The sequence below is a fragment of the Larus michahellis genome, chromosome 7 (assembly GCF_964199755.1).
Source record: "Larus michahellis chromosome 7, bLarMic1.1, whole genome shotgun sequence".
NCBI lineage: Eukaryota > Metazoa > Chordata > Aves > Charadriiformes > Laridae > Larus > Larus michahellis.
In genome coordinates this window covers 7,291,857-7,303,990 of record NC_133902.1, presented here as the reverse complement: position 1 = coordinate 7,303,990, position 12,134 = coordinate 7,291,857, and the positions used below count along the sequence as shown (strand labels likewise).

The window sequence follows — 12,134 nt, the reverse complement described above, 5'->3', positions numbered from 1 at the left end:
ACCACTCACTCACCAAGTTACTGCCATGCTTGGTACAGCTGGACTTGCTAACCATCTAAGAACTACTAAAAACCTACTAAAAGGTACGCGATTAGCTCCCTCAGCACCACAGCACTCACAGAAGCCTAAGCAGAAGACAACGTTTTCCTCTAATTCTGAAGTTTTCAACTGGTATTTCGTAAAGAACTTCTAAAGACCACAAAAGGCATCTCAGGAAAGGAAACTTACTGTTAGTTGACTTAAGTTCACTATACAAATGTTCCTCATTTCCAATAGGAAATAACTTGGGCAGTTAAAAGTAAGAAGAGGTTGAAAACCACCGAGTACACTTCTCTAAACTTGGAACCTGAAGTAAAAGAAGAGAAAGTGGTCACTGCAGCTTAGCAGATGAAGAATTACAGATAAATAACTTCTCTTCTAACAGTAGCCTCTTTTCATCAGTTCGTGGAACTTTAAGTAGAATTCCCCAAGTCACTTGTGCATTGTATTACATGTTCAGCAGAGACTACTCAGGTATCCTCCCAAAACAAGCATCAGAACTGAATGCCGAAGTTGTGAAATAATTACTGCTCTCTGAATTTGAGCGGCTACTTGCAGCTCTACAGATTTATAAACAGGAAGTGTGAAGCTATGCATTCATACCTGCTTTAATCATATGACAGAGCCCTAAAGCCATCAAATACCAGCTGACATAACAAGTCTTGCTGTATAATCTAGACTGTCTCAACAGTGGATTCTATTCATTCTGATAGCTAATTAAAAAAAAAGAAAGAAAAAAAAAGGAAAAAGAAGGCTGAGAGAGATCTAGGCATTTTCATCACATGCATCTGAAAACTCAAAGCTCCTTAAACAGAAGGATGCAGGTTTATACCCCTAGAAAACAACATATCCTGAAGAAAGTTCACCTACCTATGGTGTTCACGCACTGTTTTTCCTATATGAGATAATATAAAGTAGAACAATTGCATTTGTGGGATATCAAAAGAAGAGAATAAACCACTAAAATGGTTCCCTGATTATTTTTCCTAAAAACACACCTGGGATTTAAAAGTCAATTTCATAGTCTGGAGTAATAAAAAGCAGTCTTCCATGGGCTCAAGGGCTGAGTCCATTGATTTTGTCACCAGGTTGAGATCAAGACAACCTCGAATAGATGATTACATATTTGCACAGGTTTTCCATCATTCTTTTGTCAGATTTATTACATCTGTACGCTTGAGGATGTTAATGATCAGACACAAGATATATATGCCTTGATTTAAATAAAACAAATGTAGCTATTATTCAAATTCAATCAGGACACAAAAGGTCATTAGCAAGACTTATCCTCTGCCCATCACATAACATCAGTCATAATTGGAAAGCATACTAACTAATCTTTTTGTGGATTAAAGCAGGTTTTCATTGCTTTGATGGGCTTCTTGTTCTGCAATTGGTAACATCTTTGAGATACACGAACAGGAAAGAAAACTGTCTTCAAAAATTACTATTTCATGACCTCTCCAGAGGCAAATCCTGTAAGACTGATACATTTGCAAGTTTTGCCTCAATAATAGCTGGTGTTTTAACTGCATGCACATTTTTGAAACATGGCACTGTTTTTGCTCTTTCTTTTTGTTCTTCTTCTCAGAGATCATTGTGCACAAAAAAACCCCACAATGAAACAGATCTATCAGAAGCCACTGATTTCTTCGAACAGCATACTCACTGACGTTGTGGCAGTTCCCTTTCTTCAATCCCAGCATACATGCAACAACATTTTACCTTGCTTTAAGCAGAAAGAAACCCTGCCTTCCTCTCTGTCACAAATTTGACAGATCCATGATTATTTGCTGACATTTCTTTTAAGTGGTTACCTGACTGAATATTTAGCACACATAAACTGAAAATGGCCTGAGTTAGCATGACCTGTTCCAAGCTGCATTCACAGAAACTTTGACTACAGATCCTATAATCTCAGAATTTTAAAATACCTTCATAAATTTACACTCAGTCTGTAGTTATATTCTGAAAGTTACTTAATCAGTATACAATAACAGTCACTGGAAAATACAGTCCTTACGGATCTGAAATAAAGTGGCCATCAATACCATGTAGCCATCCTGTGGAATCCTTATCAAAATATTCTATACACAACACAGCATAGTGCAGGAACTGCTGTGCTGAAACTAAAACAATAGTAATGGAAAGTTCTTCCTTTTATAAAGTTTTATTGGCCCAAAGCAGCCCTTTAAGGAATCACGTGTCAAGGATGCCAGCAGAACAAGTAAAAGATAAGGCAGACTTGAGAGCGCTACCTCCTTGGCATGAGGCAAGGCCCAACACTGGGCAATTCTAAGAAAGAGTGAGCAGCCAGCCAGCCAGCCTGATGAACAGAACGGGAGTACAGGAGTCAGAAATCAGAGAACATGCTGGAAAAGGGAAATCCCAAACCAAAAAGGGATACTGCCTGAGAGAGGGAAGCCTGCCTTACCTGTGGCGCTGCCCGAGGAAGAAAATTGCTGTTGGAGGTTAGGGATAAGAAAAAAAAGCAACAAATTCTAGAGCCACATTACTAGTTTATGCCATCACAAACTTAGTTTGATAAAATAAACAATAATCTTATGCCCAATTTGGAATGAGGCACTTTTACTTCACCTGTAATGACCTGTCCAGGAATTTCACCTCTTTAAAAGAAGTTGTTCTCAGAAGGAGGTCTACAGGGTCAGGAAGAGCTCTCACCACAAGTTCAGAACCCGTACCTTTTCCACAGCAAAGTAGTGCCTCTGGCTACTATAAATAAGATGACCATAATTTGGTAATATTCATTACAAGAGAAGAGATGCCTAAAATAGCATCCTTACTTTTCACTCCCAACCTACGTAATAGGACACACAACATAGGGAAAAAGGAAGACTAACAAGACTCTGTGTGACCTGCACTGGTGGACACAAGACAACTTCATCATGCCTATCCGCATGGCCACGTCATCCACAGCACAGTCAGCTGTCTGTACCAAGGAGCAGGAAAAAAAAAAAAAAAAAAAAAAGCCCAGTACTATCTCACGCTCCAGGGTTGAAAAAGGACCATTAACACCAGACTGCTCTCACATTTTCATCTCCTTGAATAGAAGTTACACTTTAGCTACAGTTATTTATATTGTGAGTGTTTAACCACAAAAACTCTCCTCACCTTCACAACCTTTGGCTACTCCCAAAATGGAATTGCAATAAATAAAATTGCAGCCATTCACAACCTAAAAGTCAGCTGTACTTTCTGAAGCTTACAGAACCTGCAGCACTCATTGCATTTTTCCAGATATTCTGAACAACTGAAATTAAAACTAGTGTCTCAAAAACATGATCACAACATTCTGAATGATCACTACTTCTACAAGTACAGTTAACCACTATGGATTACATATGAAGAATTCACAGATGAAGAATTTGTACAATATCACCTAAAATAAAACTTTCTTGGCATTAAACGACTAGGACACAATGTTAGAGAAGGTAAATATAATTGGACATAAATATATTTGGCTTTCCTTTTTTAATGTTTATGTTTATCCATTATCACTGTTTGTGTCCACAGAAATGCCACATGTACCAGCATGGTCCTGTGCAAGTAAGAATGGCCTAACAAATAATGTTTTGATAACTAGACTGTTTTATACATACAATGATTCATTGGTTAAGTAAACAACATAGTTATTTAGCAAAACATCAATTTATATTAGAGCGCCTAAAACAACCTTTCTGTTCTCCTACAGAACAACAGTATTAAATGCCTCATACAGATAGAATAACATCAAAGAAAAATATGACATTCACTGCACAAGAAAAAGTTTTAAATAACTTTAAAAAATTCAATCTTAATTTTATGTCAAGCAAACTTTTAACTATGAAACATCCAGACTGACTTCCTAGATTTTGAAGCAATATATGAGTTTAAATCTAACTTTAAAATTCAGAACATTTGGTTTTTCTTATTTATGAACTATGGAATGTACACCTTGAGCAAACAAATGTATTTTCCACCAAAGAGCTTATTTCAAACACTTCCTGTTATATTCAACTTCACACCTCTACCAAACTACATTCATGGCTCCTCTAAAAACACATACACCAATGCTTTTAAAGACTCTCTATACTTTCACTAGAAGTGAAATTCTTCAAGGCTGTTACATTTAAAATCTGCAACGAAAGTGAGTTTGAATCACATATTTGTTTCTTCTGCTTGACAGTACGTTGCTCCATTTCCTATCTGACATGGCATCCCTCAGAGGCTCCACCACAAAAACCAAATAAAATTATGAAATATTTAATAAAAATCTTATTTCACATCAATTTGTTTCTCCTTCAGTTAACACTCCCTGTTTCCTCCCAGTTTTCCCTTATCAGTCATTTCGTGCTTCTCAGATGTAAACAGAAATAAAAAGGGCAGCCATGTACTGGTTTGAGCTTATGAATTTTATCAACGCTTTAAATATCAAACAGGTGAACTGCTTTAACTGTCTGTACTACATCACATGAACGCACAATAGAGCAACAATTATCAAAAAAAACCCTATCCTCCCTGCAAAACATTTACTGCTGAAAATTACTGTCCCTCTTTGTCCTTGGACTTGGATATCAGTTCTGGAGCAAGGTAGCTGACAGGGTGTAGCTTGCCTTGGAGCCCTGCAGCTGCAAGTATTCAGCGTTTAGCTTGTTTATGTTTTCCCTTCGCTAGTTCCTCTTTAGATTCTCCAGGAGGAATCTGGAAACGGACTAAAACAGCAACACAGATAATAAACCACACAAGCGACATCCATCTCCCAGCCCCAAGCCGCGGAGGGGTGCTCCCCATCACGGATAAACACGCGGACGGAGCCCGGCGGTGCGGGCTGACAGGGCGGCGCGGCGGCTCCTGTCACACCGGGATGGCACCATCTCCCAGCGGCGGTTTTACGGCAGAGCCGGCGGCGGCAAGGCCGAGAGCTCCGGCGGCATTTCCCTCAGCCCCCCGCCGCCCTCCCCGGCCGAAGCGGGACGGCACCAGCCCCCGCCGCCGAGGCGGCCAGGAGAGCAGACCACCACCCCCCCCCGCTGCCTCATTATTAAGACAGGGGAGATAAATAAATAAATATGGAGTGGGGTGGGGGGGAGAGGAAGGGGGCGGGGAAGGAGCCTGAGGCAGAGGAACGGCGCAAGTGCCTCCGCGCCGGGGTCTGCCATGGTGGTGGCGAGGAGCCGCCGCCTCACCGCTCGCTGACAGGGGCCGAGCGGGCCCCCCCCTCCCCGCTCCCGCCGCTTCCCCCTCCCGCGGCCCCCCCCCGCCCTCACCCCTTCGCAGGGCCTCGTCGTAGCTGAGGAAGCCGATGCGGGACTCCTTGGCGCCCATGATGCCCCCCTTCAGTCCATGGCCTCCCCCACCGGCCGGCTGTGCGCCGCGGAGCCCGGGCTGCGCCGTTACCGACTCGGGAGCGCAGGGCGCGGGCGGGGGGGGGCGGGGCGGGCCGGGGCCGCCGGGGGGAGGAGGCGGCCGCGCGCCCTCCCCGCCGCCGCCTCCATGGCGGGTCACGTGAGGAGCCCGCCCCGCGTCACGTGACGGGGGGAGGGACGGCCTGCTCCGGCACCGGCGCCCTTGGCGCCTCCTAACGGGCGTCGCGCGCCGGAGCGGCGGGGGTGGGGGGGAGCGCCCCGCGTCACGTGACGCGGCACCCTCCCTTCCCGCCGAAGGCGCCAGCGCGCGGCTCCCGCTTTCCCTGAGGGGAAGGGGGCGGCTGAGGGGAGCGTCTCCGGCAAACCCGGGGGATATCGGTTCCCTCGGGATAGCGAGGGGCCGCGGAGACCGAGAGAGCGGGGCCGGCTTCTCGGCCGTGCCGCGCAGGGCGCGGAGAGGAAGGAGCCCTGTGAGGAAGAGCTCGCTCTCCCTCCGCTTGGGCATTTGGCACTGTTGAAACCGTCCCTGCTTTCCGCCGGTGCGCACACATGCGCTGAGGAAAGAGGCGCAAGGCCGCGGTGCAACGGGGTCCGGGTAAAACGGCCTTTCCGCTATGGCAGCCCTCCCCCTTCATCCCCCTCATACCCTCAGGGGAGCGCAGCTCTCCTCAGGAGGCCCTCTAAGGAGAAGTACTGCAAGGATGGGATGACAGAAGTTCCTGATCCATTAAAATGTCTTTTCAACGTCGGAAACAGAAACACAGACTGAATTGTAGAAGGATCACAAATACCTCTGTCCTTTGCTGTTCTTCAGCATGTTTGCTTTTAGTATTCAGTTCAGTACTTACACAGAATGGGAGGATTTCCCCAATGGCTTTGTTACAACACTAAGCCTGGTAACATACCCTTGGGTCACTCCCGAGCAGAAAATAAGGACTTTGAAAGAAAACATTGATTTCCAAGGGCAGCTCATTCGAAGGATTGTTCTTGCACAGAAACAAAGCCTGTGAAAACAGCAGTCACAAGTCATTCCCTAAAGCCACCGTTTCCGTACCGATCTTACCACATCAGAGCTGGAGAAAGGTCAAGCCGAAGTTACTTTCTCACTGATGTAAGTTCACGCGTAGGTATTTTTATAGCAAACATTCCAAACAAATTTATATCTGATACGCAAAGCCAGGAATGCTGCTTACAGAGAAGCTAGCTTGAAGGCCAGATTTCTCCTCATGTAACACCACTGCCAAAGTGCAAAGACACCACAAATGAATTAAGCTTCATAAATCATAAATTATGTTTTTTTCCTGCTATCATCTGAACTGTTTATTATCTTAGATTTGTGACAAATAATATATTTATTACAATCAGGCATAAGATCTGCCACAAAGGACCTTTTGCCTCTCTGGAATATAGACTATGGGTGTGAGCTAAAGTGCTTTTAAAAAGTATACATGAAATTGTCAGGAACATGCTTCACTTACCAGTCACTTGTTACATACTTATCTTTTAAAAAGGATATAATGGAGTTTATACTACCTCTTATACTACCTTTACATATCTCTTCTCAATATAGTCTCTCACCCAAGCAGCTTTCAATTTAGATACAATATAAACTCTTTAGAATACTTGAGAGAATTAATTCAACAAAAAACAGCAATATGTCAATCAAAAGTGTAAGTTGGCAATATTAGAAATGTCTGGAGAAGTCTGATTTATCTTGTCATTAAATATATTCCAACCCCTAATGATGGTATTAATTGTGCCATGCACTGTTTGCAGTGGATCACTTTTTTAAAGTATTAACTCGCAGCTAAGAAGACATGGTTTATGGTTTAATTCCTGACTTCACTGTGGTATTCCTGTGTGACCTTATGTCTAGTAAGAATCTTCTAATGTTTTGGTTACTCCTCTGAATTACAAAGATAACAATACATAGAGAGTCCCATTTTTCTTGGAACAAGTTGCCCTGGGATACAGCCAGACCCAAACTGGCAGAGCAGTTACAGAAAGCAATTAGAGCAGGAAGCAACCACAATGGTGTTGTAAGATAGCTTCACACCAATTTCTTCTAGTTTTCATGACAATTTCTCCATGAATATTTACCCTTGCCTCACCTTCCTTAAGTCTCAGTAACAGCAAAACCCCAAGTAACAAGGCACACCACAGAACTGACATTACACTCCCAGGCCTGTTTCATCTAGACACGTAGCAGTGAAGGAACCTGCTAGGATGAGGATTCTCATCCCATGTAACTGCAACCACCACAGTTTATAACTGCTGTCCTGCAGTTATATCTTTATATACGCAGTTATATATCTTTATATACGCAGTTATATATCTTTATATACGCAGTTATATATCTTTATATACGCAGTTATATATCTTTATATACGCAGTTATATATCTTTATATACGCAGTTATATATCTTTATATACGCAGTTATATATCTTTATATACGCAGTTATCTTTTTACTCAATTCCATGTTGCAACATGGATGAATTACCAACATCCTTTTCTGTATATTTACAGAAACCCATCTAACTCTTTTCAGCTTTCAAAAAAACTCAACAAATTAAGCTATTTTAGTTAGTTGCCCCTCTCTATAGAGTACATCATTCCACCAATTCTTAACGGACTCCCTCTATGCCAGTTTCAGATCACTTTTTTGAGTACACATAATGAGACTTACTCCATTTTCAACTAAGGCCTTACCAGCACTTTGCAAAACCATTCCATTTTTATCTATTGTGTCTTGACAGAACCTCTACTTGTAGCATACGCAAGCCCTGTTCTCAGGCAGCAGAGATTATTGGGCAGTATAGGGTTTTTAATGACAACTGGTTCACTTGCTAAATCATAAAAAAATTAATGTCTAAAATTATAATTACAAGTCAGATCCTGCCACCATCCCAGCCTGAAGTATAGTCACAAACAGATGACTTGGTATTTGATGCAAATGAGGAAGCAGAAACTTCTAGCGAGGACGTCCTCTCTCTAGAAGGAAAATGGATTGGAATGACAGTTAACAATTCATATTTTAAAAACAGCTTTCCAAAATGGTTAAAAATATTTATCACATTAAAGCTGGTTGCTTTTCACAGCTAGCTAAATTGTTTAGACTTACACTGCATTTTCGTATGACATTTTAAAAAATCCAACCTAAAGTAACATCTCTTTTATGTCCCAGAGATACAAATGATGTCTAACAAGCAGTAGAATTTTCTTCAAAGAGTGCTTTAAAATAATTTACTTGATCCATTGTATGCACCATGGCTTGCACCAAATTTAATAACAAAGATATTCTAGATTGGAAAATCAGACTGGAGGCTTACTACGACGGCAGTGTCTTTGTTCAGATTAAATTAAGCATGTTCTCAAAGGCATTGAAGCAGGAACCTAGAGATAAGACTTTGTATGCTAACTGTGGATTAGATCTGGCAGTAAGTTTTTAATGAAGCCTTATTGGGGAGCATAAGATTATAGATGCTGCTACTATTTAAATGTAATGTCAAAGGTAAATCAAATTAAGATACAGTGAATTTAGACTTGTATTAGATGAGTTGAGCTCCTCTATTCTGGTGGAAAAGTGCTATGTATGCAAATCTAACTGTAACTGGCCACGTGTCTTTTTGATTGCTGTGATTTATTTAATTATTCACTAATCACAAATTAATTCATAAGCACTTAGAAAATATCTTTAAGTATCCTTGCATCATTGTCAAGTATCTGTGGAAAAACAGACATTTACTGCTGCACAGAAGCTGCAGGAGGCTTGCGGCAACGTTGCCTTTTTGGCAGAGCAGCCGGCAGCCACGAGGAGGGTGGGTTGGCAGGCCACAAGGCTACCAGGGACGGGGGAAAAAAAGTCACAAAGACTTCAGCCAAGGCTGAAGTGGGCATCTGCTAAGGAGAAGGTGTTTCCAGTTGCATGGAAAAGGCCTGAACTCAAAAGAGATAAGCCAAGTAATTGTGGAACTGCTGCATTGAATCAAAAACAATTCTAAGAAGAGCAGTATAAGTCCCTAGGATTTCCTGATTTAAAATTCACCAAAACCAGGAACCAAAAATGCAAGCTCTAGGCCCTTCTCTATTATTTGACTCTAAATCTTTGCCTCACTTTTCCCAATGTCTGTCTCCCCGCTCCATCCTGGAACATTATTCATTTTTTTAAGGATCAGTTGATTTTTTTGCAAACTATTTCAAAATATATAAATGTATTGTGCTATTCTATGTAAATGCTACACGCTATTCTCCAGAATAGTTGCAATCTTTAGTTTTGAGGATGATTAAAAAAAAAAAAAAACAACTACAAAACATTAGGCTACTCTTCAGTATTTATACTTAATACAATATTGGGAAGTAGGACTGAAGGCATTTTCAGCACAAAGATGAAAAAGCATCCAGAGCGCTAAAACTAAATCTGAATCTGTCAGAAGTGTTGTATAGAAACTGATGGCCTAACAGACGAAAAAATATAAAATGCATGAGGGGATAAAGAATTGGTAGATGAATAGGAAAACTCATGTCAGAGGCCTAGGTCACCTAGAGAAGAAGCGATCTCAGATTGTGTACTTCCACAGAATAGTAGCCCATAGCTATTACGGATTATTTACAAAAAGCAGAATTTTGCTGAAACGTGCTGTGTCATCTTTAGGAATTTGTATATTAGGAACCCAGTAAGGGAGTTTTCTAGGTTTTTATTACTCCAGCAAGTGAGCTTTCGGTCATCAAAGTCAAATTTGTGACTAGGGAAATACGTGAGCATTGTGAATGCTCAATTATTTAGGGCTTAATTCTTTACATGTCAAAGGTCAGCATTTCAGTCTGTCCTGATCTGCTCCAAGCAACTGGAGGCAGGGAGGGGAAGTCCATCCCAGGCATTTAAACTTGATAAAAGGTTTTATTTTTTTTTAAGGAAAAAACCTAAACGTGAACAAAACCACGGTCCCATGCTAGAAGCATATAGAAAACTTTGTTTTCTCATATGGTCACAGAGCAGAAATGTAAAAGTAGAACTTGTAATTGCATGTAATGGATTATGGTCAGACAAGTCCTACTCACTGCATTAGGATTTATTCTTTTAAGACATTTATGCGCTTTTGAAACGTAGATCCCAAATCTCCAACACAGACATAACTAACAGAACTCTCTTCACCCATCAGTCTAGAAGGAAACTTGGTAAAGGACTCTAAGAGCCGATTATTGTCTGTAATTTGCATTTATGGCCACCAGTGAGGATTTGCGACACACTGTACTAGGCACTGTACAAACCTGAGACAACTTTTACCCCTTGCTGCCTCACAGAGAGTCCTGAATGGAGAGCAGCAGAGCACATCTCAAATATTTGAAAAGAGCAGAAGGTGGGAGAGATATCATGGTATAATAAGAGTATTTGTAAACTGTAGGCCTGCAGTGTTCATAGCTAAATGGTTTCACATCTTTCTAATTATAATGAACTGATGAATGAGAAAAATACCTCAAATCGTTATCTGCCAGTCTAATTCTGATGTTGTCGGAGAGAGAAGGGAAAATACAAGAGGCTTCCTCAGAGAACAACAGAACTACATATGCAAATTACAACTTTTATCACATCCCACATTTTCTAGGAAACAAGTGATTTAGAATAGTAGTCAGAGGATGACATTCACTACAGATTTATATGAACCAGGGAGAGAAAAAAACAAAACAAAACACAATACAGATTCTTACCAGCACCCTCCTATGTCACATTGGTACCATATAAGCTGTACTCCCACACTATTGCCAGGATGAACTTTGTGGCAGAACATTTCAGGGGAAAAGGCCGTGGCTTTTATGGACAAAACTGAATTTAAAAAAAAAAAAAAAGATAAGAAAATAGATGTAATACTTATAGAATTCAGTTTTAATAAGCTCACTGTAACTAGCAGCAGCAGATAAGAAAACGGAGTCTTAAACATTATCTTCTTTCTTGGGAAGCCCCACCTATTTTTAATAAATTTTGTGTTTATTTTTTAACCACAAATAGTCAAACAGGATTTCTGCAAACCCTGTAATCATCCCCCTCGTTGAAAGGATGTGTTAATGAATGCAGTGCTCACCAGGGTGGCAGTGTGGTGTAGCCAGGGGACTCTCAGGGTGAGATGATTTGGATTTTTCCCCCTTATTTTCAGTACAAGGGCAATTCTCTTTTTACACTTGCCCTATAAATTCCCACTTCCCAGCACTCGCATGACTTGTTCAAGCAGGTGCCCTTCCTCACCCGCCCTGACATTGCTGCCTCTGCCATAACAGCCAGGGCCTGGAAATCGTCCCCTGCTATTTCACAGCAGCAGCAGGCACTTCATACCTTCCTCTTTCTTGATGAGTTGATACCACACAAGCAGTGTGGGGAGGCAGGAGAGAACAGTGTGTCCCTTTGCCCCAAAGGGCTGAGCTCTAGTGTCATTACAGCATGGAGGTGACAACTACTGCTACGTAGGCAATAACGACAGGAGACCTGCAGTGCACACCCTCGTGTAGCAAAAACCATAGCTGTATATCAGGTTGCAGCAGATAGGGGAAGAAGGGTTTGGACAACCGTTCCCAGTCCTCTACAGGAAAAGACAGCAAGGGAAGTGGAGGTATCCCACAGGCCTTACTGGGGCTGTGGGTTTCCTCTGTTTAATCTTGTCACCCCTTTACAAGAGAATTAATTAATATTTTTACTAAGCCACTTCCCTCTGGATGTTTTTGTTCAGGGAGTTCATGA

General features: G+C 41.7%; 1 protein-coding gene across 10 annotated transcripts in view; it reads right to left on the bottom strand.

The window, feature by feature from the left end:
* Nucleotides 1-5,494, bottom strand: part of USP32 (ubiquitin specific peptidase 32) — a 77,844-nt gene extending 72,350 nt beyond the window's left edge. For 4 of the 10 annotated variants that reach the window (XM_074594354.1, XM_074594357.1, XM_074594361.1 and 1 more), the window contains exon 1: nt 5,307-5,494. In XM_074594354.1, the coding sequence (XP_074450455.1) occupies nt 5,307-5,364 (58 nt within the window). In that variant the 5' untranslated portion in view covers nt 5,365-5,494. The remainder of the gene's footprint in view (nt 1-5,306) is intronic. The other 6 variants (XM_074594353.1, XM_074594358.1, XM_074594359.1 and 3 more) reach the window with 3 other exon arrangements.
* Between the last annotated feature and the right edge of the window lie 6,640 nt (nt 5,495-12,134).